This window comes from Bombus vancouverensis, chromosome 4, assembly GCF_051014615.1.
Source record: "Bombus vancouverensis nearcticus chromosome 4, iyBomVanc1_principal, whole genome shotgun sequence".
Lineage (NCBI taxonomy): Eukaryota > Metazoa > Arthropoda > Insecta > Hymenoptera > Apidae > Bombus > Bombus vancouverensis.
In genome coordinates, this window is record NC_134914.1 from 19031438 (window position 1) to 19059122 (window position 27685).

The 27685-nt window shown below is 32.1% G+C and overlaps 2 protein-coding genes across 7 annotated transcripts; both read right to left on the minus strand.

The window, feature by feature from the left end:
• Positions 1-15: 15 nt before the first annotated feature.
• LOC117161486 (uncharacterized) lies at positions 16-16705 on the minus strand. Of its 4 annotated transcripts, none has more exons than XM_033343057.2 (7): positions 16193-16705; positions 6473-7824; positions 5143-5321; positions 4435-4461; positions 3408-3638; positions 3028-3285; positions 16-2849 (listed from the first exon to the last, which is right to left on the minus strand). In XM_033343057.2, exons 1-7 carry the CDS (start codon positions 16287-16289, stop codon positions 2651-2653), a joined length of 2343 nt encoding a protein of 780 aa, XP_033198948.1. In that variant the 5' UTR covers positions 16290-16705; the 3' UTR covers positions 16-2650. The 4 variants fall into 4 exon arrangements, with proteins under 4 accessions (XP_033198948.1, XP_033198951.1, XP_033198947.1 ...); XM_033343060.2 differs by lacking the exon at positions 16193-16705 and adding an exon at positions 9953-10396; XM_033343056.2 differs by lacking the exon at positions 16193-16705 and adding an exon at positions 9444-9946.
• Positions 16706-18018: 1313 nt separating this feature from the next.
• On the minus strand, positions 18019-26855 carry Aduk (unc-51 like kinase 3 homolog Aduk). 3 transcript variants are annotated; one of them, XM_076618173.1, is made up of 8 exons: positions 26494-26855; positions 25183-25334; positions 24299-24396; positions 23350-23576; positions 21203-21464; positions 20917-21111; positions 19984-20168; positions 18019-18315 (listed from the first exon to the last, which is right to left on the minus strand). In XM_076618173.1, exons 1-8 carry the CDS (start codon positions 26578-26580, stop codon positions 18202-18204), a joined length of 1320 nt encoding a protein of 439 aa, XP_076474288.1. In that variant the 5' UTR covers positions 26581-26855; the 3' UTR covers positions 18019-18201. The 3 variants fall into 3 exon arrangements, with proteins under 3 accessions (XP_076474288.1, XP_033198956.2, XP_033198958.2); XM_033343065.2 differs by lacking the exon at positions 24299-24396 and adding an exon at positions 24435-24649 and having other exon boundaries at positions 26494-26844; XM_033343067.2 differs by lacking the exons at positions 24299-24396; positions 26494-26855 and adding an exon at positions 24435-24659 and having other exon boundaries at positions 25183-25320.
• Between the last annotated feature and the right edge of the window lie 830 nt (positions 26856-27685).

Sequence of the window (27685 nt, forward strand, 5' to 3'; positions counted from 1 at the left end):
TTAATTATATCATGAATTTATTTGAAATGTCTAATATGTCTAGTTCTTATGATCTATATGTACAGATGATAGTGTGATAAAGTATAATACACGCATGTTAACATGTTAACAAATAAATGCTCTAATCTAATATACTAAAAATAATTAAGTTCTAATTTTTCGACTGGGCCCACAAATTTCTTCTTTTTTTTTCTTTTAATTTCAGGATATAGTGCATACATTCTATGTACTTCATGGGATAACATGAAGCAATTATTAAAATAATTCAAGAAATTCTTCCAACTTAGATATTTATTTACCAGTTTGTATTCGTATTCTCTTCAGTGGCATACATCTTTTTGTAATAATATTTTTGTTCTCACGTAGTTATATACATACATAAGAAATAAATAATATTTATTTATAACAGCGCTCAATATAACACAAACATATTAGTACAAGAAACATTGTTCATATTGTACTTAATTTATTAAATAAAGGATCCATGATGCATGCGCTTAAAATTAAAATGAGCTAAAATGATACTAATTGCAATTATATTTCCTTTTCTCTTTCTAACAATAAGTTTTTTTTTACGAAAATACAAAAATCAAAACCCGACATGTTATAAAACGTAAATAATAAATATATTATTTTACATATTGTACAGACGTTTTTCACTGCATGCTTTTCGTGTATGAATTTCTTGGGTTATTTTTTTATCATCTTTCTCGTTAACATTGGAAAAGAGTAGACACCAGTCCGTGGTACATAGTCTTTTTAATGGCAATAGAATCTTTGAATTCGTGATATGACTAAGTGTAATTTATAAATAACAAAATATACCATTTCCACCGTAACAGGATGCCTAAGCCTTTTTTATTATATGAAAATCCATAGTGGTCAACATTAATTTATCACTAGAATTATTTTCATACATATACATATATATACACACGTTTCTTTCTTTGCATATACATAGCTTTTTCTGTTTCATGTAATAGTAAAAGCGAATGTGAAAGTTAATCAGTCAATAATATTAATTTAAGCCTCTATTTTTCAAAGTCAGGATCAGCAGAAATAGCGTACTTACACTCCAATTCATTTTTCTTAGTTACCTTCCATTTAATTAAACGAATTAAAAACATGCACGTAAACGGAAATTATATTACATAATTATTTCAAATAATTTTACTTCCGTACCTACATTATTTTTAAAGCGGAAGACCATCTCAGGTGGCTTTATACGTTTAACAATTTTTAAGTTTTCTGAACTTTTTTTCTGCGATACTTGTTTTCATATAAATAAATGTTTTATATACATATACATATATAAAATATATTATATATATAATTATTAATATATATATATATATACATATAGTATTTAATTAATTTAATTAATATATATATATACATATATATATATATATTAATAATTTATGTTCGCTTTATGAAATATGTTTTAATAAATAATAATCATGAAATTTGCTAATACAAAAAATAAGACAATTTATGCTTTACGTAATATAAATTTGTATTTTTTTTACATAACTTTCTACATAATTAATAATTACTTTGTTCATTTTATAAAAAATAAAAGAAGCCAATTACATCCTTTAAATGATTGTGTTCACATTTGAAATAGTTATGAAGCCTTCACAAACATTGGTAGTAGATATCTCACCAACTGTTAATATGTGTCATATTTTTAATGATATTCTAAATTGCATTTCTTTTTATTGACTTAGATATTTACACAGACAATACTTGAACAAAATTATTTGCATCACTGTGTACGGTGTCTCTGATAAGTGAACTTTAGAAAATAGAGTTTTCCAAGATTCAAAACTTAGAATACTTTTTCTCTAGTAAGATTCAGTAAACTTACGTCACAATTTATGTTAAACCATTGTTGTGAATTAGTAACAGTTTTAAATTATTTTTCAGCAATTATCATGATACATATTAGTAATAACTAGGAACTTGAAGAAGCATTACCTCCGTCTCTTTAAATATACAAATGCCAAATCTTTTTGATATCCGTTCAACGTGCAATATAAGCAAGTTCAAACAACCACCTTCTTGCATTTCGCATCTGTTAATGAGTTATCGCATGGCGGCACTTTCTTTCTCCGAATCACATTAATATTAAAACTTTCATTTTATTTATAAAGAAATACTATACGTAAGATACTTTATAGTAGAGGTAGAAAAATAAAATGAGGACAAACAAAGAAGAAAGGAATGGTCTTGTGTGTGTGTGATAGTCACAGTATTTATATTGTTCGTTCGACAACCTCCAGTTGTAAACGAAAAATCTTAAAGAAAAGTATTAATAATCTTAATATATAAAAGCATATCTAAACTGCCAACTGTGCAACACTAGTTTTATACATCTCAGTTTTATTTACAAGTATTCTTTCGTCGATAGATACACTTTGGAGAAAGAAGTAGCTCACAGTATGTCACAGATTCCTTGTATTATAAAAGGTAATCTTCATTTGCGTGCACTCTTTCTGGCACATGACGTCAATACAGAATAATCTGGTTTACGTTTTTTCAGGGCATGTAATAATGCTGATTTGTTACATTAGAGTAAAGGAAACGGCTTTTTTTAAAATGCCGAATGATAGTAATCATAAGTAGGCCAGTAAGGCTGTAGCCAGTCCTAGCTGGTGCGTTGACGTTTTTTGGCAGGGTGTTCCTCAGAAGAATGTGCAGGTGCAGGCATTACCATCTCACCACCTCTATTAAACATATATTTCAATTGAGGCATGTATTTCATAATACTTTTTACTTGTATTAATGGTAGTTCTTCGTTTAAAGATGAACACTTCCCTGCTTCCATTAACATTTTCATTTGTAGCCTTTAAAAGAAAGTATCTTAAATTAAAAGTTATTTACATCAGTCATAATGTGAGGTAAATGTACATTCCTATAAAATATTTTAAGGTAAACAAAAAGGAATATACTTGCAAAATTCTTACTATTGACAAAGTTAAGAGCATTGTGTACAGACATATGCAAAAAATAATACTTTTTTACCTATTTCCTTGATATAAGTCTATATGCAAGACATCTGTTAGGACTTGCCGACAGCTATTAATGTCACAGATAGGAAAATACTGGGCGACGAAGTCAGGAAGCGTCATCAGTAATTCAGAATATATATATGGCTTGAAATTAATACAAGGTACCATTTTGTCTTCTACAAGCGCTTTCTGAATTTGATAAGGTTGAACTTGACAGGTTGATATATGTGTTTCTGATATTGGGATCAATGGCTTTCTGCCTCTTGAATCCCTAGAAATAAATACTTCAATACAATAATAAAGTATTTATTTGTTCCCTTTAAAGTAGTTTAGTTCCTATTAAAAATTTAAATATAACAATATGATAATATAATAAAGCAAACAATGTCATACCTGGAACTATTATTACTACCATTAACTGGTATTAATGGTGGTGGATATTTCGCATGAGATGTGTTATGCACGGATGGTGTATGCCTTTGTGGGTGTAATAGCGTAGATACCTGAGTAGGTGACGGCATCAGAGCTTGTACTTGTTCGCTTAAACCTAGCATTTGAGGGTATGTACTTGCTGTAACAGCATTTGGGACACCTAAAGTAGGCGTAGTATATGTTGATGTAACCCTAAAATGGAAACATTCTATGATAAATCTTAAGGAACATACAAATTAGGAAATATATATGATCAACTATAATTATGTAATTTACACGAACTACAGTACTTAATAAAGTTACAAAATGTTTATGTAAGATACAATATTGTACAGAAAATCTACACATTGTTGAATAGTTTGGGAAACTTAAAAGTGTATACTAGTTTAAAAGAATATAAATAGAGAAATATGTACATGAGATATTAATCATTGTAATCAGATTCCCTACAAAATGTATATATTGATTTACTATATTTATGCTTAAATGTATAATAGCATCAAGAGTATTTTATGTATTATATAAATTTCAATATTTCATTAACTAACATTTTAAACAACAAATAAATAACTAAAATAAAAAATTAACATAGTTTATTATTTAAAATAATAAACAAAGAAAGTGTAGAAATCAGTCATATATGTATATAAATAATAATAATAACAAATACAAATTATTCACATTTTTCACATATATCAATATCTCATTTAATAGCATTTCTGTGAAAAAAGGTCGATAATAATATGATCTACAAAAAAACGAAACTAAAAGTATATCTAGGAAATATAAAGTAGATATATGTGTATAGTAAATAAAAGAAATAAAAACATTAGAAAGAATATAAGTACTGTTTGAAGAGGCAACACAGGCAATATATAGTTATTGCAGATTTATATAAATCAAAAATTTGTTAATTATAATGTTCTTGTGCATGCTATCTTACTTTTGTGTAGTAATCATGACTATAGTACATTTTACAGGGACTCACCAGTCATCCTTCCCATAGGTTGGATAACTATACAAAAAAATCATACGTTGTATGTACAAATGCAAGAAGCTATAGTGCAGGTTTTCCAGATAATAAATAATAACATTTTTGCAAATAGTATAATTATATATTTCAAATAAATAAGTGGTTCCCTAAAATTCGACACTGCATGCTCATTTTATTCTAGTATACATCATATTAAGATCACTTTTCAAATAAAGCTATTATGAACTTTTAATATGCATTGATAAACTATATACAGTGTGAGTAATAAATATAATAAACATTTTTACACTAATGTAACTACTACACGAATGAAGTTGCGTTGAATTAATGATTAATTTCACCTTGAATTTGAGCAACACATCAAGAAAGATAAATTGTAATTAATTGTCAAAAGGGAAACGATATTTAACATGTGTATATGATTTGTTATTTAAATAGATTTGAGCAAAATATTCCATAACGTGCTTTTTAACAATAAAAACTCACATCTAATATATAATTTACTGTTTTCAATCACTAAATTGGAAGCAAGCATAAAATATTGATAATGCTGTGTAAGAAGAGAGAATGCTTAATATTAAAAATGAAAAGTTGCTCTGAATATTCTAAAGCTTCATTTTAAAAAAACATATACATAGATATTGTATATTAAGAAACAAAGAAGAATAAAGAAGACTTTTAAGAAAACTTTTCATTGCTTACCCGAGATTAGGTTGATTGGAGTGAACTGTTGCTCTGACAAGAGGGGGTGGTTGGGCCTGAACAACATTCTGCATAGTTGTAACTGGATAAACTCCAGGGTACTGAGCTGCTGCACTACCTCCACCCCCTCTACTCCTACTAGATTGTTGGGAATAATTTTTTGGTGCCGTAGATATTTGCTATAATAAAAGATCTTGAACTATTATCAATGAAAAACTCATTAGTATATTATTTCAATTTGTCTTTGTTTATTAAAATATAATTTTATATATATAAATATATTTATATTTTGATATTTATAATATATAATATATATGTCGGAGAAGAGTCAGGAACAGGGTTGTGGGCGTTTGATAGACCTCCCTTGGAGTTGGCCATCGTTGTGTGATAACGAAGACACGGCCTGATGCTACGAGTATGGACACTACCGATTCGACAATCAGCAGCGGTGATTAGGCACTTGCGATGTTAGCGACGTTGGTCTTAGGTTCGATGACGAATCCACGGTCAACGGGATGAAAGAGATACTTGCTCTAACTCAATCTCACGAATCGTCAGGCGCTGCTCCCTTCGTCGGTGGGATCTCAAGAAAGAAGAATCTTCGTCCCAATGATGCCACAGAGAAAAACTATGATAGGGTGTATCTAAGGACACGAGATCATCGGATTCGTCGGATATAGCCCTCGTTCCGAAAGTAAGGGAAATTGGCGTCGCTGTTAATTGATCCGTTTGGGACAAAGACCGTCTGTCCGTTTGGAAGATCTTAATTGCCGGAAAAACCCAGGTTTTATAGCGAGTCCTCGGGCTAACTGGACTTGTGCTGTGTATGTGCCTCAACATCCACACCTTTGCTAGGCGAAGCGCCCGTCCCGTTGACCGCGGTTACGTTCGGCGACTGATGGTCGCTTTGAGCCCAAGTTTATTACCACAAATCGCAAACAAGTACAATTGGACAGGATGACGGCAAATTGTTTAATTACGACTGTAAACTTTAATTGCAATTTTACGGATTATCCCGAAGTTCCAGAGGGACGGCTCCGGTGTCCTTTCATCTCCGACATATAATATATATATATATATATATATATATATATATATATTATACTAACACAACATTGACCCTTACTGGGGGTTCAACATCTTCAAAAAGAAATAGAAAAAATAGCTAATTATAATGATGTATTTAAAAAATATTCTTACATATTCTAACTTTAATAAAATTTTAACAATATTACAACAAAAATATATAATAATATAAATATATTTTTAAACAACTGGACACTTTTTATTGAATTACATAAAAGCGGAAATATAGTAGAGAGCGACTTACATTGTGCATGTTTAGGGACGAAGGCATTCGCACAATAGAACTAGGTTGAGAAACAAGCGCCGCCGTTTGAAAGGTGGGTTGACCACCGACGAGGCCTGTCCAGCCATTAACACTTTGCACTGTGTTCAACATCGGCTGTGTGACGATATTCGACCTGCCTGAGGATAGTGCTGTTGGCGAAGAATGTGCTGGATGGGTGGTCGCAACGGGTCTAGGTTGGCTGACTCGTTGCTGCACTTGCGATGTGTTTGCGACAGATCCACGTGGTAGCATGTTATGCATAGGGGCAGCACGTGCGTTAACAGTCGCTTTATTCGCACTATTTTGCACGGGAACTGGTTTGGTCGCTGGCGGTGTGGGTTGTTTGGTCCAGCCGCCACCGCTACCACCACCTTTGCTATTCACTAACAACTGAGAGTCCATCACTTTCGTCGGCCAATAATCTTCGAACCCCGTGCCCGGCGGGAAATAACTTTTAATGTCATTCAAACTAATCACTGAACATGTTTCACTGGCAAACAGTTCGTTACGAATACCCTGTACTTTGCAACAAAACTTTAAATACGATAAGTCCCAACCCTCGAGCTTTTCCGCTTTCAACTTGAGATTCTCGGTCTCGCCCTCGAAGTAAAAGAGAGGGACGTATTGAAGGCCGTCCTTCACCGTGTAAGGAACAACGGATTCCTTATTTATCCGAATGAATCCACATTTATCAGCTTTTTGCCCATTTGACACGTTTGGATTCGTCCCGGCCGTTAATTTCGTGTAACACACGTCCAAAAACGTATAAAACTCCTTTGCGTCCGAAAGTCGAACCACTAAGTCTTTACACGTGAATGGATCTCTTCCAAACTGATTCTCGCAGTGTTTAACGTTTATATCGGTGAACAGCTTACTCTCCGCTTCCGTTATATAGTAACTCCTTATACACGTACAACTGTAGATATCCGAGTGCAGGTAACTCAGGTACTTGTTCAGCAACTTAGATTCTAAAATTCGTACAGCACAATACTTTTCGCCAGAGCGAAATATATAAGGTATGTGACAATCGTCGAAACTGGTCCATCCGAATCGGCCTCTTTGGCTTTCATCGTCAGGCGGTACTTTGCCTTCCGTCGTAGGAGGCTTCGTTGATACGGCAGTTGACGAATCCGCTGGTCGTTTATTCAAGTATCCCAGGATACCAGGAAGATTTGATTGTGGAAGGAGACATTGTGGGGGCCTTTGTTGTGGTGGGGCCCCTGGTACTCCTGTAACCATTTTCGCCTTGTTTGCTTCCACCATTTTGGCAGCCAGTTCTCGGATCTCCGCCTCATCGGGAAGTTCTTGCTTAACTACTACTTTATCAAAAGCTGGAAAATATACAATATACTCCTATTATTTTTGATAATTACAAAATAGAGAATATGATATATATACATTTATGTGGTATAAATTTTTTAAGGAATATTGAACTCTAGATAAAATTATTTTGCTTAAATTGTTTGTTATTTAACGGTTAAGTGGTACCCATAGGTAACCACAGTAGTCTAAGTTAGATTACTTAATTCCAATATTTAATTTGTATGTGTATTCTACATTTATTAATAATTTTCATCACGAAAAATGCTTATAGAATACAAACTAAAATGAAATACTTTAAAATTAAACAGCTTAATCCAAATTACTGAACAATACCAATCGAGAATTAATTAAAATTATATTTTAACCTTATATGTATAATTCTTTTCTTTAACACATTATTTACAATAACAAAGCCCACTTAATTATTACAATAACTTATATTCGTTATAAATACTAGACTATAACTGAAATACATAATGTCAGTATATTATCAAGTTTTAGTGAATTAAATAACAATAAATAACCATTATGAATTCTATTTATTTCTCAACAAAATTAAAACATATTAACAAAATCTATAGAAATCAAAATAATAAAAAAATTAATTATTTTTTATTGTTTTAGATGATTGTGTATAAAAATTACAGACGACGATCGATGGAGAAGAGCGCGGGAAAATACATTTATCGTATGCCACAAATGAATTCAAGCAATTATCTTTGATTATTCTGCGAAACGAACTCCCACAAAAATAATAACCCACTAAATTGTCAATTTTATCCATCTTAAACAAGACTTATAAAGTTCGTTTCTACATAAAAAAATATCTCGTATTATACGAAATTTGGCGCTGTTAATTTGTACGAAAGCATACACGTGTTCAAGACCTATGCGCAAGACACGCACTATCCAATCGAAGTTATTTTTGCACTGTAATCATCGATATTTAATTTAAGTTTATGAATATGAATGACAACTATTCATTTTTCTTATACAAATTTTAATTGTTTTTCCTTTCATACAAAACATAGACAAAGAAAATAAGCATAGAAACATTTTCGTGATAGTTCATTTTCAATTAAACATTACAATTCAACTAAATTGCAAAAGATGAATATAATAACACAACACAAGATTGGTACCGGCAATTTGCATGATATATATACATATCTAAGATTTGTAATGTACACAGGACTGCAAAATTGTCTAATGTCGGATTAGGAACCATATTTTCCGAAAATTCACAAATTCGAAACTGTAGTTGCGCACTCGCAGTTTTGTAAAACGTCAGACACTTCAAAACACTGTACACTGTACACGTGACATGTGTTAATTGATTATTCATTGTTTAATCGATTCGAATCCCCTGTCATCTACATCGACATTTAAATAAAACAACCATAAATTACGTTCTGTAAAAAATTAAAACGTTCCTTTTCTTTGAAATCGATGGAAAAAATACTCTCGCGCTCTTTTCAACCGACATCGATTATCAAACGAAAACAAGGGGCTAATCAAGAGTACGCGCACGTGTACATTAAGATACGAGAAAAATTCACCACACTAGGATTTACAAAGACACAACGCATCTTTCATTAATGATAGAAAGATGCATTTGAAAACGTACTGAGTGACACTTGATCGGGTGCCGTCTGCAACGGACTCCTTTTCTCCAGCCATATGGCGTCCGTGCTGCTATCAGCGTTCACCGTATGCATGTCTGTAATATCGTTCCTCATCCTTGACGATCAACGATGCTTTCTAGCCGAGTCGAAATCACATATCGGTTGGATGAGTTGTAAACCAGCGAAGAGGTTATACGCGGTGCGTCTACTGATGTGCACTGTCGATGGAACGACACACGACCATGTTACACGACGAGACGAGAAACAGGCTCAGACAGAGGAAAAGTTCTATCCTCCTCCTCTGTTTCGACTCTCTCGGCTTCGAAGTTTTCACGCTTTCCCTCGACGACGTTTTCACTTTGCCTCTGTCGATTGCAATTATTATAGCAGGTGGCGCGAAAGAGTTTCCGACTCGACTCTCGAGGGATACATTTCGAGGGTAGATAAACGTACGTAGACGGTGGTATCGTTCACACTGACTATGTACATGCTGTTCGTAACACGGGCGTACCTCTGGACCCCGGCGAAGCTTTGCCGTTGATTAAGGAGCTCTCGATCGAGGGTAGCGCCATTTTACGCGGACTTCGCCTCTGTAAAACTGCGATTTCAGGCCGCCCAGTAGGCCATGCCGTAGCATCGAGCTGTCTGCCTGCAGTTGCACGGGACACTAGGCATTCCGCGGTCTAGCCGACCGCCAATCCTTACGGACTAGAGAGGCACGCTTAGTTTTCCACGCTGACTGTACTCCGTTAGGTATGTGCCAGTATCGTCCTCCGCGACGTATCACCACCCGTTGGCTTTAACTTTCCATTTTTAGGAATCTGACGTTACTGTTGCACTCCCTAATGTCCATCGATAATTCTTTCAGATACCCCAATTTTATATCACTGCGGGGTATTTTTAAACGACAACTTCGTAAATCTGTATTGCATTTTACTGCGCGCAATGTGCAAGTACAAAATACAATGAATGTTATCGAGTATTCGATAAAACACTGAGTTGTATATGTACATTACTTGAAAAAATGCATACAAAAATATATAACATACTTGAAAGTATATGTATTACTTGAAAAACAAATGACAATAATTTCTTTAAAAAGGTTCTTAAAACAAAAACACAATTCAGATCATTAACCTATTATAATATAATTTGTCTATATTTTGTATTTAATAAATTGACAATTTGAATTAAAATCGTATACAGTATACAAAGATTTCTATTGCTCTGGGTAAAAGGGGATCGGTAGTCTTCCCAATAACTGTCGCCATCTATCCGTCGCGCTCAATATTATTAATTATGTTGAATTTTATTTCCAGACATAAAATACATACATGTTGCGCATGCGCCGATAATTTAAATAAACATAACGGTAAATATAAATAACTTAAAAATTAATAATATTGCAACAAAATCCTTAAATTACATTTAATTCTAATAATAATTCATTCGTTACGAAGAAATGTCCATTAACTTACAAGAAATGAATGCTTTATAAGATGGAAGGTAGGTTCTGTTTATATACTAATTACTATACTTTGGTGTTCGATACGAGAGCTATATAAGACCGTTGCCTGGCAGCAGTCTTTAGTCGAAGCCGATCAGTGACAAGTGAAGGATGTACTCAACTTTCTCTCCCAAAGATAATAAAATTTCGAAGACGGTAGAAATTATTCCAGTATTTACGGTTTTTTAAATCGTGATTATACAATTTACACATAAGGTATAATTTTGTGCTATATAAATAAGAAGCATAAATAAAATGCGCAAGATCATTTCAGTTTTCAAATTTCGTAGTAAATAAGTATTTAAATACCGGAAATTGGAAAATAAAATTAAAAAATCTTTATACGCTGTGTTAATACGCATGCTTGTCACGTGTTACATTCATCACTCATACTTCCAACTAGGAAATATTTATTGTTCCCTCTATATTATCGCGTTTTATAAATTGAGATTTTAATTAAATTTCGGCAATAATACATATAACAAATATATATTATTAATATGTAAAACTGCACAACGGTTATAATGAAATATACATACAGCAAAATTGGATTTCTTAGATGTTTACAAACAAATAGGTCATTCAAACTTCTTATTTTCATTATAACCATAGCAATATCAGGTAGTATTTAATTAAACTTTAGTCTATAAATCCATATGTATTTCATTAATTCAAAATTCTTTTCTGCATAACTCTCAGAAATCATCGAAATCGTGATCAACATTTTCAACTGCTTTTAATCTCCAGTGTAGTATCATTATCACTTGGTCGTACTTCTCACTTCACTTATTTCAAGAGATTCAGGAAATTATGAAATTTTATGCTAGATACGTCACTGAATCTTATAAATAGGTGAACCATATCCTCAATCGGATTTCGCATCGTGTGTCAGGGATCGGCTGCAGCAGCTAGGTACATACCGCTCAAAGAGTGGCCAGGGCCAGCGCGTAAGATCGCGCAGACGATGTGACAACGTTGCACGGTCGATATGCTCTTTCAGGCAAAGTGCCAAGATTGGTAAACGCACGCGGCGGTATATAGTCGTGGTTTCAGGTGCCCTTCCCTCCTCTAACGCCCGCGTTTCACCCCCACCGCCATTCCTGGAACTTACCCGTGGGATTCTGCGTGATGGTGGGGGTTAAATAACAAAGGTGGGGGAATTGAAGCTGCGCAGAACATTGCCAGACATACGTCGCTGTTTGTGCCTCTGCGCAGCCTTACATACATATACTCGACAGCCTCCTATATACTACATATGTATTATACTTATTATTTTAATCATGATTTACGGCTGCAACGTTGCCGGTTCTCGCTGCAGGCACGCCCACTCGGTCTCCCTTTTCTCACTTTTCAGTCGTACATACTAATACATAGATGTATGCGGGGAAAAGCAACGTCGCTTGATCGATACTTAAAGAAACATATAAAAACAAAAAGATGTACAAAGTTGTATTTATCAGCATCGTATGAGCATGTTTACGAATAAAGATACGTCTTTATTAAGATACAAAATAAAAAATCGCTAGCTTTCGTGCATAGATTGAGCAACTAGAACTAAAATAAAGAATATTTAAAAAATCGTAACTATATACGTTGTAATTAAAATGTTTATATGTTTGTTACTCTTTTATTTCGATTGTGTTTTTCTATAAATAATTATATATATAACAGGAATAACAAAGATGTTAATCTATATGACCGTGCAACGTTGCCATTACAAAATGGCCGTCGCGGCCTTGATTGGCCCGATTTCTTCTATGGCATACGCTGGGCCAGTCGTTTTGGCAACACTGGAAGGTCATAACAATCTATTTATAGCAGCCCTCTATTGCTGCTGTTGCTATGCCAAGTGAAGGCACAGTTCGCGGGGAGGGGAGGCAGTGGAAATGGAGGGGGAAGAGATTACTGAAGAACAATATGGCGTTGAACAGGATGTGCCCTGTACCGATCTACCCATTCTCTTTGCCATAACTACATTGTCCTTTCTTTCTAACGTTCACAATCTTTCTCTTACAATTTCCTTCTTCTTCCTAATATCAACGTATATCATTCATTTCGTTCAATTATGAAATCAAAAGAGCAAACATTACATAACGCGATGAAATATAGTACAGAGAGACACAATTAAATACGATAGCCTTAATCGTGATAAGACGTATGGGACGAGGTTACCATCGCTTTAGTGTTCTGTGACGAGAAAAACAAGGATGATTCGAAGAGTGGGGAGAACGAATATTCGGTATATTCACAATAATGAAAGAGGACCATCTAAATATGCTCTATCATTTTTCTAAATGTAATTTTTTGCGCAACTCAGTAGAATTGCACATGGCGGCGTGCACTTGCAGCAGCTGACAAGCATCGTGGTGTGCGTTTTCATGGTACACAAGCACGCATGCGACTTGCACGAAGTCGCGCCGCTTCGGGAATGCTCGGCAAACTTCGTGAAACTGCCTCTTTGTTACATCATTCTTTAGCTCTTATGTAGTACATAGAGGCGGATACATTATATACTGCGTCTGCACATATTTCCCTCCCAGCTCTCGCTCTCGTATGTACAGTGTATATAGCTGCCTTTGCATATATGTGCCGGCGAAGCAAACGGGCGGACGGTCGGAGGAGTGAGATCAGCTCCATGTTACACGAGGCGTACAAATGTAAATCAACTAGAACGGACACTAGAGTATGTAATATGTATATGCGTTTTATCATCTATAATTTTACCAATTATAATAAAGAAAATTCTTAATAATCTTATTCCATATTAAACTATTACAACTTCACTAGATCTAAATAAATCGTAACTTTAAATAAATTATTATTTGTTTTCACTGTAATATACAATAGTGCTTTCTGCATTTTAAAAATTTGATTATTCCATTACTCAGAAAAAATATATATATAAAACTTTTCGTATACATATTAAACTTTTATTAAAAAAATATATTTTGCCAAAGTACTCAAAATTACGGAATAAAGATGAACCAAAATTACTTTGAAAGAACAAAATCCAGGGGCCTCTTGCATAATATAATATAACGTAATATATAGTAATATAATAGTAATATTACTAATATAGTAATATAAAGTAATAGTAAGTAATATAAACGTCTCCTTTACGATTTCACAATTTCTTATCAAATAGGATAATCATATAACGCGATTTTTTCTTAATTTAATTGTGAAATTTGTTACTATTATGCAAGGACATTTATTAATATTGATAATTTGTATAATTTCACTAATGACAGTAGTTCAATTGCAAAAGTGTAAATGGAAGTTTATATGTATCATTTTCAAAAACTAATAAAAAAGCATTATTGAAAAAATGTTTTTAGTGATAGATAGATCTATCTTGCAACTAATAACTGACATCAATAATGTTTATTTTTCATCACGCTTTGTGGCGCCAAAAAACTTTTGGAATACTTCACATATAAAAAGGACATAATCTATAATAATCTCAAAGACAATTCCACATCTTTTTTATCTACGGTTGATTAATTTTCTTTGCTTTCCCATCTTTTTATTTCAGTTATTTCTTTACTTAATAATAACGGAATTACACATCGATACTGGTAGTAATATATATTATGTCATATTTATATGTAATATTATGGTACGGTAAACCTAACCATAAATCATTAAAAAGATTATAGTTACTTATAGGAAAATAGTTGTAAAACAGGAAGCACAAATTCTTATGAGCGTTTTCAATAATGAATGACTATACTTACTTTTTCATTGTACTGATAGAAAACAGGCTATATATTATTTTTATATAATAAAATAACCATGTACATAATGTATGTCATACAATATAACAGTATGTTATTTTATTATCCTAACCTTAATTTATTCGCGATGCACACAAAGCTCAAAAAATAAGCTATCTATGAATAAATGTAGACTTGTTATTATCTGACCGTAATTAAATTTTCATAAAAGAATATATCTAAATATAATCTTTCATTAATATAAAAAAGTTTTTAATAAAAGATGACACGCTTTAAGCTTCTCGTAATATTTTTTGTTTATGGAAGTTATACGGTACTGTAATTTAAGTATTCATTACACACTTTCTTCCCAAAAAAATATCTACGATATTGCCAGGATCATCTTACCGTTTACTTTAAATAAACCGTGACGTCATCTTCTGCAAGCACACGCGGATAAAATGAAATGTGAATTAACATCCTTTTATTGATCATACATCGAAACGTATTGCAAATAATTCTTGTTATTAACGATTTATCGTTCGTGTAAATATTAAATAGTAATAATCAATACAATGTATGTATATTTAACAGGATATAGACATATTTTTGCAAACATTGAGCACCGTACATATGTCACTAATAATGTTTCCTATGTGTATTCTTTACTTTTATATGTACAGTCACATAACGTAAATACAATAATCGTTAAACATAAACAATCTTAATGAGTTCTTTCCCAGCATTTGCAATCGATGTCTGTATGTGTCATTCAAATACAATAATACACGCTGATATTCAAACTCAATTAGGATTACGCTGGTATGTGTTTTAAAAGTCAATTTACAACAAACATGTATCCACGTGCACATAAACGAACCTTAGTATTATATTGAAATTAATAGACATTAGACGTTTTATATAACTGTGAATTTACATGTGCCCAAACAGGGTAACTGTGGTACATATAATATTTATAAATGACTGAAGAAAAATCTTTAAAAAAGAAAGAAAAATGAAATAGTTTCAATCGTTGCGTTGTATGGAACAAGAAAAGGAATGCAATAGAAGGTAAAAAGTATACGTCAGATTTTACGAGAACAAGACGTGTATTTAGATTCAATGTGTCGTTGTTGCAACGGTATATTGTCAACACGTGAGATGCAGATGTTGACAGGTAGTCGCATCGGGGAACCACGTTTCGCCGGGTCTGCACGAGGCGCAGCTCATAGAAAACAGAAAACACGACGTGTACCTTCTAGGCACTGGGCGCTGCTACAACCCGTGTAACAGAGCGAGAGGGTACCGAGGTTGGACGTGGTAGAAAATCAAGCGAGGAGTACACAGAAGTACCAAGAAAAGTAAAAAAGGATAGAAGATGAGAATCTAAACGAGAAAGGAATACAGATGTATAGGAAGAGAAAAAGAGATGGGGAATATCGGGAGAAAGAGAGGGGGAAACGATACGCGCGAGTCTGTTGTCGCCGCCACCGCGACCACCGCCGCCACCCATAACCTCAAAGCTTACCTCTGTTGATTCGGGCTTCGACGATTTGTACGTCTTCGTCGACGCTCCTGTCGTTCATCTTCTTCTTCTTCTCGTTAACCTGAATGTCCATGCACATAATTCCACAGAACAAAACAACACTTCCGCCACACGAATACGCTACCCTTACGTTCCCGTGACATTTACATGAAACTGTGTGTGCGCGCGCGCGAAATATAATATACCACAGTTACAGCGGGGAAAGCGAATGGGTCGTCGCACGAGGGCGCCGCGAAATGCGCCTCTGTGAGTTGCGAATCTATTTTGTGGTTGTTGTACTTGACAATGGAGGAGAGATAGACATAGAGACACGACCGATAAGCACGAGGAAGGAAAACGAGAAGAATCTTAAACAGTTTAGTCGGTTGCCTCGTTCGTTATACACGTACACGCAATTCTCTCGCGGCCCGCGTTTTCTGCTGTTTTGTGCGGAGGTGAACCGAGAGGCCGACCGGGTTCCGTCCAGATTTGAATGTGGTACACGTTGCCAGTTCTTTCTCATACCCCCCTTCGTCCCCCTCCTATTCGTCCTTATGTACTTAACGGTTGCGACGTTGCCGCACATCCGGTACCATTGGGTAAGTGGTGGGGGAAGAGAATTTTGCAAAAGAGTGGGGGATGTACATAAGTACCTGACAACGACATAGTGGGGACTGCGAAAGGGTGGGGGAGAGCAGGGGGTATGTACATAGAGAAGGGGAGAGGGTTGTTGCTCGGGAATAGGAATTTTCCATGACGCCTCGGGGCAACAGCGACCGTTAGCTAGATCACGTGGCTTCACCGGAAGTTGTAAGGGCGACGCGCCATGATGCGCGCGCCCTCCTTTTCCGCTTTCAAATCTTTTTTTCCGAAATTTTTTTCCTTCGAAATATTTAATTATACTTTACGATAGTTTTTTTCTTTTTCGTGCTTGTTATCATTTATTGTACGAGTCGTCCGAAAGTCACATTAGTCAATTTCATAAATTGAAAATAGAGGAAAATTTGTATATTTGTGTGAATATACAGTATTATTATTATTATTGTTGAATCGCAAAAAGGTGATACTCTCAAATGTGCCTTTCCAATTTTGCCAAATAATACAAATAGTTTTAACATTTTTTTTTTTTGGTATATATACATATATTTGTGACAAGTAGTCTTATAGAAATAAATCATCTGTTTTTTGAAAATTGGATATTAAACAAAAGATGTCATTGTGAATATTTAACGAAAACTCTAGTTGATCAATTTTATCAGTTTGTAAGTAAATTTCAAAATTATGTTTTCTTCAAAATGTCAAGGACGAGTTAAGGTGACATCAAGTCTAAGTATGCATACTTCACATTAAAAGTAATGTAAGCAAAGTATAACAAAGATAGTATAAACAGTTTATGTAATTTTACTTCAGTTGAAACTACGTACAATATAGATAACTTATAAATAAAGCAGAAATTGTGTGTGTCTTAAATATTGGTGTTCCGAAAATAAATGTAAATAGGTTTGCAACGCTCTAAGTGAATTTATGTAATTTGATAGAATGAAATAAATAAATAAAATGTCACACACATATGTGCACATATATTGTTATAAAAAATAAGTATGTATACGAGAATTAATTTATTAAAATTGAAAATTAATTAAGCATGATATGTTTCCCTTTCACTGCTCTTTCTTATCTTAATGGAAAACTAGTTACTCTATGCACTATCTTTTCGTGCGCCGTTTTAGAGGAGGAGGTTTTAATAAATAAAGAAGCAATGACATATTGCTGCTTTTACGTGCTGTATGACGTTGCGGGTAACATATTACCGAGGTATACCATTTGCATTGAAAAATGAAATATAAAATTATTTATTTTTTTCCATAAATAAATGGAAACATTCTATATATATATATATATAGATACATTATAATACAAGTGACACAGTAAGTACTCATATTTGTCTCGGAAAAAATTTCAGAACGTGCTACCAGTACAAATAATACTTTATATTAAATGGAAATTTTGAATTACTGCAGTATGCATTGCTCGTACGTATCAGAGGCATGTTGTGCGGACTCCTCGATATCTTTAGTAGCTAAAAGCCCTTTGGTACTTTCGGCTCCTTTCATCCAGTATTGTACCTGTCAATTAGCATAACATTATAAAATGAAAAAAAGAATTGTGCATTACACATATATGTATACATATTCATAAACGTAATTACTAAAAGCGCGCAATAAATGTTGCGGGTAATCATAAAATTTAATTACGACGTTGTATCGAATTATTTGTCTCACAATATTGAAATCGTTCGATCGTTAAAATCGTTAGTTATTGCACAAAATAACGTGAAAAATGGTATGGTAAATTTGCAATATAAAGAAAGAGTTTCAATACATATGTATGTATACATATTTTTTAATAGTTGTAAATTGTAGGAATTATCTATGTAACCAGATATCTATTAGAAACCAGAGGTACTGAAACGGACACCATAATTAATTACAATAGCCCATCTTGATATGTTATAAGATATTAAATTAATGATCATCTGTCATTTAATAGATGTTATATATGGTCGTTGGAAATTATTTATTTGAATTGGTATACGTGAAACCTCAGAGATGATGCATAATATATGAATGGCATAATAATTAAGATAACCACATGTAATTTGCTTGTAACACCGTTATTAACATGCAGTTCTATGATTATAATATAACGTTCACTAAATAATGACGAAAGTACGTTTATAAATTATATTAATTGCAGCGAAAATTATTCTGATATTTATAAAAGGATCAAATAAATTAAATACAAACAATTAACAACGAAGGGTATCGAAGGAAGTTAAATGAAAATGATTTTTGTTCGAATAAATAAATACATGTTTAAATAGTCGCCGTGCAAACTGGTAATTAGAAAAGTACACAAATATTCCACGACTTTGTATTTAAAAAACTAAGTACAATAATTAAAAATTAAAAATTTATCACTGTTAACAATCTGTCCTATTTAAACATTGTAAACCAACGAAACAAATTTGTGTAAATATAAGTATAAAAAGATCGACCACATTATGTAAAAAAACGATGCAATAAATATTATAAAGAGGGTTCAATGGAATTTAGAATTTAGGATATCTTCTATGTTTTATATAAAAAGAATTTTTAAGTTAATCAATTTTTCCCGTTATTTTTATAATATACTCCAGACTCTGTAGAATTAAATTGAAAATGATTAAAAACATTTACCGAATTAATTAAAAAGTAGACGCCAATGGAAATTTCGTCCCAGTTGGCGTAATTAAATATTAAAATCAAATAATTTTAAAGGAGGACAGATTATTAGATAAATAAAAATTTTGATTCTACATCCGGTTAATCCGACTTCGAGTTGCCGCATTTATGGCTGAAACGTTAAAAACGCACTATTGTAAGTAAGCCATTAGAGTAGTCGAATTTTCCTCTATTTAGCTGTCCCACTTTCGAGCTATGTAGGTATATTTTATATCATAATTTTATACTCCGCAAAACAGACCATCAAATAAAAGAAATGCTTTTACATGCTTCCACTTATCCTCAATTTTTTATTCCAACAGCTAACGCGAAAACCAGATTAATACCAGAAAGTGGCAATGAGGTTAAAGGAGGTCGCAACGAAAACAACCCTTTTCCATGATAGAGTCTAGAACATTTAATGTATGTTCTACATGTTTGTTACCTAAGTTCTATTTCTTGAATCGCATTTAGAAAAATATGAAATTGCATAAACATCCACATTCACTATTAATTATGAGAATTAATCACCTGTTTGTGTAACAAATCTCTTCTTCGACCTGGAGGTTCTTTTCGCAAAAGAGGTACCAATATTCCTAGACAAGATTGAAATTTTTCTAACGCAAGCGCATAATTTCCTTCCGCAAGATATAGTTCGGCGATTGCTCCTATTTCAAGCCCATCCGCCATACTGGTTGTACTTTTGCTAAGCGTTCCTATCGATAAATAACCACGATAATTATCCATAATATAATAAAATATACACACGTAATCTTGCAGTAAATAAGAAACAAATCTTTATTCATATACCTAAATTTTATAAATTCGCTAGTAAGAAATTATAAAAAATTAACGTTTAGTAAAAAATAATCATAAAATAATATCTCTTGGTGACGAGACCGATTGTTGAATCAGGAGTTGCTATCAATTACAGGTTATTCTAGATGGATAAAAAAGTTTTCCGTTGAAACAAAGCACACACCCCGTTTCATTTCAACAGGTGTAATACTTTTAAAGCCATATTGCTTTTTCTTATTTTAGTGGAATTTCATAAGGATATTTTATTACATTTTTGTAACGATGAATAACGAATCAATTGTAAACTAATAATGTTAGAAACTTCCTCGTACCTAATTAGAATTATACAATGGCGTGCAACTACCACGTATAGATATTTTTAATTTTAACGAACTTTATGTGTTATAGTACCTATATGAAACATTCTAATCATAAATTCAATTTAAACTGAATTAAAAATCTTATCTGTCTTTGTATTTTATATTTTATGATTCAATGTAATTATTAAATAATAACAAACTATCTCAATTAATGTAATGTAATTTCTGCAACAGAAGAAATATTATTCTATGAATTCTTCTATATAAATTAACAATTAATTTGAGTAAATTATATTATCTTCACATTTTATTGAAAAGGTCGTATTGTAAAAATTTTGATACAAACGTAGTTCGTGATACACAAGTGACGCCTCATTTAAAGATGATATCCTCTGAATAGAATATTCTTTATGCTCCACAGGAACACATTTATCTGTATCATTACTATTATCTATACAGGATGCTTTCAATACCTCTGCTCTTTTAATATAATCATTTATGCGTGATCTTAAACTTTCTTTCCTCTTTAAATCAGTCTCACCTAATAAATTCATAATTTAGTTAAAATATGAATGTAATTAATTAAGAGTGAACAACATCAAATTTGTGTCATTTGTATTACTCTTTCTTACTTGTTACAATAGGAATAAAATATCTAAGAGCTTCACAATATAAATGTAAAGCTTCTTTCGAATTCTTTTCTGCATCCATTTTCACAGCCTTTTGAATTAACTTTACCGCCTTGTCGTAATTTTCCTTTGTTGGCGCATGAGCCAAATCCAGGAAATCATGGGCGAAAAATTCATCAAACGTTATCCTCTCGTCAGGGTTGTGTCTCAACAAGGACATCAATAAGTCCTTGCACTCCGATGAGACATGCGAGCCTTTCGGTAACTGTGATTTCATCACATCGACAAATACAGGAATAAATAATTTTCAACAATAAAGAACAAAAGAACAAAGAACAAATAATTTTCAAACGATAAAGAAATAAAAGAGATTCTTTATGTTCAGTAATATTCCGTATATTTTGTACAGATCTTGTACATTGTATGTTTCTTGAATTAAATTAAAAGATTTATAGAAACACACAGAAACGTCATATAAATTATTTGTAAATATTTGCATAAAAGATACTAAAGAAAAATATCTGAATATTTCTGATATTTTTAAAGGTAAACTAAAAGTTATGCGGATAATTTTTAAAAGCAGCAAGAATTTCATTAATGTTGTCGTTACTGTAAAAATCACTTTTTCAAAGATATTTAGTTTTCTGGTCTTTTGCTTTTAGTAGAGCATAATATCTTTTGATAGTTTATTTAAAGCTCTTCGTATATCGTTTTATTTATATTTTCAAGCCATAATTCTTATCATGGAAAATTCTTTACAACTATTTATGTATTCTCAATTGAAAGAATGTTGTTTAAATAACTCAGATCGTTCTTTCCAAATGTCGGCAAACGTCAACAGTCGACTGCAATAGTTGTCTACCTAAAATCTCGGGTACTTGCCTTTATTAACTAAAGATGTCTCTTGAAATAAAATTGATTGATTACTTGATTGCAGGATTTTCTACGTTTATTTTCTAGATGTTATAGTTTCAAAATTAGAAACAGTACTGCTATTCATTTGCATTATCTTTATCCTTGTAATTACATAATAAGCGATTTAAATCACATTATCATTGCTTTTCTTAGCTGCATGTACATTGCATACATGCATTATAGTACATTGTAACAAAAAAGAAATATGTTATACAATACTAAAAAAACTCATCATACTTTCAACGTATACAAACGTCCAAAGTCAACATTTTTCTTAAACACACAATTAAGAAATAACATATCACCGTTGCACTTAGAACAAGTTTATACTTATGTACATATTTACTTCAATTCACATGTTCAATTCACAATCACACACTGTTCGGACAATTATAATTTTCGAATAATCAAATAACTTTCTTTTCGCACAAGGAAAGACTATTTATTTTGAATCATTTCATACAAATATAATAACATAATATTTTAATGAGAACAAAAACTTTCCAGTAAAAAATTCCACGATGTTTTCTATTGTTATCCTCGCTTTACAATTTCTTATAAGAGACCGTTTCTTTGTTAATCAATGTTGCGTTACTGTAACACTTAATTTCCAATTTTCAAATGTTCAAATATTCGAATCTTCAGATTTTCAAATTCTCGAATTTATTGTTGCTAAACCGCGGATATTTAAGCATTTACAAGGAATTGAAAAATCTCAAAATGTATAGGATGCTCATAATATACGAGAATATATGAAATATCCAGAATAAAGTATTCACTATACTATTTAACGAGTAAAACAAATTTCTATCTATGTTAAGTCACGTTCCTAAAAATATGAAATTGCATAAAAATCCTCAACCTAGTTATCGTGCAATAATGTTGCAATTACGTATCTTTTATGCATTATTTATGCGTTATTTCGCAGCTTATTAATTCTCAATAAACTGATCGTTGCTCGAATAATCAAAGTTCTACTATCCTTAATATCTTCTTCATAAGATTTGCCTAATCTTGGAACTTCTTTGAGTACAAAATATACCAAATAATTTAAGCATGCAAGGAGATAGTTCGAGCCAAAACACATAATTTATTCAGAAACTAAAAGTGACGAAAAATACAAGACAAATAAGAATACAGAGACAAATACAGTAACGAAGCAGTGCATTTTAATTATTCGATAATACTAATTATTCATTATATGTACACATAAAACAGATTAACAACGTAATCACCTTAATAGGTCGGCAGTCCTTGATCTTCTCAGCTAGCTCCTGGAAGCTGTTGCTAGAATACGGAGCTTCGCCAAAAAGGCATTCGTACATGATCACACCGACGCTCCACAAATCAACACGAGCATCATATTTGTTCTTCAATAAAATTTCTGGCGCCATGTAAAGTGGAGAACCACAAATCGCAAATTTTGTTTGCGAATTCGAAAGAAATCGAGCGAAACCGAAATCTAAAACGAACGTAGACTAAATGTCGTCGAATTCGAATTGAAGAAATTGATATATAAAGAGGCAGCTCCACTTTACAGGAATTTGAGTATATAACTAAAAATCAATTGAAAATCATCCGTCGGGTTAATCAAAAGGTTTCTAGCGTTTTTAATAGTCTATCTATTTTGCTATACAGGGTGGTTGGTAACTGGTGGTACAAGCGGAAAGGGGGTGATTTTACGCGAAAAAAGAAGTCGAAAATATAGAATAACAATTTTTCGTTTGAGGCTTTGTTTTCGAGAAAATCGACTATGAATTTTCGCTCGGTACGCGTGCACTTTATCTAGTCACGTTCAAACGGATCCCACTGTAGATCGTTGTGTGGATGGAAAAATTTAAAAAAAAAAGAAAAAAGAAAAAATAAAAAAAAAATTTGTATTCTATATTTTCGACTTCTTTTTTCGCGTAGAATCACCCCCTTTCCGCTTGTACCACCAGCTACCAACCACCCTGTATATTCGATGAAGCTAACAAAATTGTTTCACAATTTCCGAATTATATTTAAGAAATAATTTTCCTGATCTTTATTTAAGTAAATGATATCTAATATCAGGAAAATTCTATTATTGGATAATCTTTAAATTTTTTTTAATTTCGCTACAAATTTTTTATCAAACAATATCTTTCCAAATGTGCTGAAAATTCATAATCAATCAATATTCCTAGTAATAAACTTTTGTACCTTTAAACATAAAACCTACATCTTTCGTTCTCTTCCAAAAGATACAATTTGAATATTGGAGCTGTCTCCCTATTACTGGAAACTTCAATTGTATGAAACTAGAAAAAGAAATAAGAATTCAGAATGTAGAACGGACCTCCAACTTTTAATGTTAATTGTGGCCTTCTGATTAGCAATAAATTTTGGGGTTTCAAATCCATATGACAAACATTATTATTACGTAGATATTTTAGAGCGAGTGCAAGTTGTTGCAAAAATCGACGACAAATTTGCTCGGGTAACTTGTGCCTCTTCTTTATAAAGCTCGATAGATCGCCACCATCACAGTATTCCATTACGATGTATATGTGCCTGTATTATCCTGAACGATAGATATACTTTTCTGCGTTGTTCAGATTAATTAGAGGATTATACCGCTCTTGAAAACGCTTTACAAAAGTATTTCGTATATATAATTTAGATATTAATGATTTTACATTAATTAAAAATTAAATTAATGTCTTTATAAATGTAAATCCCCTAATTATTCTAAATAATGATTTCGAATAAATTTTAAATATAAAATGACCAGTAATAAAAAAGAACTGTGTCGCCACCACTTGGAAATCTAATCCATCAATTAAGATCCTAAACAATAATATATATTAAAGTATAATAAATTATTAATACTTTAAACAATATTAATAGAATATTGATGACGTATTTCGTTTATTATCCTCCATTTCGGAAATAAAACTGCAAATAAATCTTAACTCCGTATATTGCATACACGTATGTTCATATACATATAAATATACATGTACATATGTATATATGTACGTGATATTTTTTATGGCGTTCATAGTCTTTTTTTACTCTGAATGTTGGATGTTCAACGAACTAACCCTTCGTCCCAAAAAAAATCCCTCATTTCGACGATATTCTCGTGGCGCAGTATTTTTAGGAGATAGATCTCCGTGACGATATTATCGATAGCCGACTTGGAGAGTGATGATTTGTCTACACACTTGATTGCGACTACCTCTCGGCATCCATCCTATAAAACGACCAACAATAGCATAGGGTTAACCTCGCCTTGAGATAACGCTACTTTCAAACATCTTTTTCTGGCCGCCTCTCAATTCTGCGCTAACAATCGACACAGTTCAATGTTCAGTCATAGAAATACATTAAAACAAGTTGAATTTGAATGGATGACCTGTTACATTTTCTTACTGTGTTTATCAATGCCGGGGAAAAAATAGTGTAAAGGTTAGTATAATCTCGTAAACGATCGACGACGGGAATATCGGAAATATGTGCAGTACGTTTTTAAAATTATTTACACGATACTAATGCTGTGGATTGTCATTCTTGCTTAAATCAGTTAATATTAATTTATTAATTTTTTTGATAATAAAAACGTACTTCCTTTAATAAAAATCTTACTTACTTAAACTTTTTATTAATATATTATAAAAAGTGTCAATAATTGTAACCAATTTGTTTATTGTATGCAAAGATATATTTCGTATTTTAAAATTACGACTAAACAATGATATTTTATTTTTCATAAGAGGACCATTAATTAAAAAGTTAAAACATGTGTACTATGTTTCTCCGTACTGTATGCCACAGTTTTAAGTGTATTATATGCAGCACGCTTAAAATTCACAATAGTCGTAGTACGTACAAAATGCATTAATCTTTCATTAAATTCAAATTAATTCAAAACTGTCAGAATTAGAATTCTGTTAAAGTCATTCATTTACCGAATTATATGACATACATATATGCATATCTCATGAACCTCCATTATTGGAAATACAATACACAAATATTGCAAATACGTACATCCAAAAAGTAATAATATTAATACATATAATAATCTAGTAAGTTTTACTGTTATATAATAAAATCACTAGAAATATAACTAAACACATCATATAACGTTAAGCAACTTTTTATCTTAAAGCAATAATTTATTAACACAGTATTAATTTTCTGTCGTACAATTCAGATATATCTAAACCTAAATAACATGAAAATTTACTATTATGATTTCCTGCATATTAAAGGAAAGCTGTGAAATAGAAATTATACATATTTTATGTTACAATGAATCACATGTGCAATTGTGACGCCTGTTAACCTAGTTACAACAATGCCATCATATGATTTGTATATGTACGTATCAAATCTCAAAATATACATACCTTCTTAAAGGCTTTGTAAACAGTCGCGTAACTCCCCGTACCGATTTTTTCTAATAAAGAATAATCACTTACGCTGGGTAAACTCATTTTACCCTGTAACTCTTATTCAATTCACTTCGACATTTGTCCCGAATATTACTACACTATGAGGTTAACGTAACTTGACAGAACGCCGCGCCGTGAGCTTCTGCTTCTTCACTTATCATTCGTACACACATTGGCGTAATATTCCGAAATTTCAAACGATAGTTTAAACTTTAATTTCTCACTCCTCTCGTATAATGTATATAACACATATACAGGGTGTATACCACGCAATCGTGTCTAGTTATAACTTCGTCACTAGCACAGTTAGAGAAAAATGTGAAAGGAGAAAGATGAATGGTTTAAAGAATACTATGCCCATAGGGTCATATTTGTTATAGAAGAGTAATGGTGTACGTGCAATCAACAATTCTATTACTTTTTTTAATGGAATTGGTTACTTCTTTTTTTACATGAAGACATTCTACGTAAAAGAGTATTGAAGTACAATGATAAAAGACTTATTAGTTATCGAGATATTTTTAAAAAATATCTTTTGTTCATTGCACACATGTACCATTGCACTCCTAAAAAGCACATGATCCTACGGATGTAGTATTCTTTGAACCATTCATCTTTCGCCTTTCACATTTTTCTATAACTGTACTGGTAACGGAGTTATAACCTGAAACAATTGCATGGACCACCCTATATGCATATATTATATATAATTAATTGTATATAATCGTCCTTTATATACTCAATTTGGAAAATAAGAATTAACATATTTTTATGCCTCTATATAAAACTGAAGTTTGTATTATGAAATAACTTAAACATTCATAGTTTATGTAGAATGTGGAACAATATTATTACTTCTACAGATTATAAGAATGCAACTTTATGGTTGTAATCATTAATTTATTAAGAAAATTGACATCTTGACATCTATTTCCCTATGCAAAATAAGTAAGAGAATTGGAGTTTGTACAACATTCGTAACTTAAAACCTCGATCGAAAGTTAAAAGGTTCGTAATTTATTTATAATTAGTAACTTATTTAGAAACTATTACTCTGAAAGGTTATAAAATTGCGACTTTATTGTAATAATTATTAATTTTCTAAAAAAAAAATCAACGTATTGTTATTATCATATTATAATAATAA

Coding starts and splice junctions, on each gene's coding strand:
- LOC117161486 (XM_033343056.2), bottom strand. CDS start 9,555: ATGAGGAACGATATTACAGACATGCATACGGTGAACGCTGATAGCAGC. Junction 3,639..4,434: donor ACCTATGGGAAGGATGACTG/GTGAGTCCCTGT, acceptor TTTCCATTTTAG/GGTTACATCAACATATACTA. Junction 2,850..3,027: donor GACTTATATCAAGGAAATAG/GTAAAAAAGTAT, acceptor TTTCTTTTAAAG/GCTACAAATGAAAATGTTAA.
- Aduk (XM_033343065.2), bottom strand. CDS start 26,580: ATGAGTTTACCCAGCGTAAGTGATTATTCTTTATTAGAAAAAATCGGT. Junction 24,650..25,182: donor GATTTTTTTTGGGACGAAGG/GTTAGTTCGTTG, acceptor AGGATAATACAG/GCACATATACATCGTAATGG. Junction 20,169..20,916: donor ACTTGTGTATCACGAACTAC/GTTTGTATCAAA, acceptor ATTTATCGATAG/GAACGCTTAGCAAAAGTACA.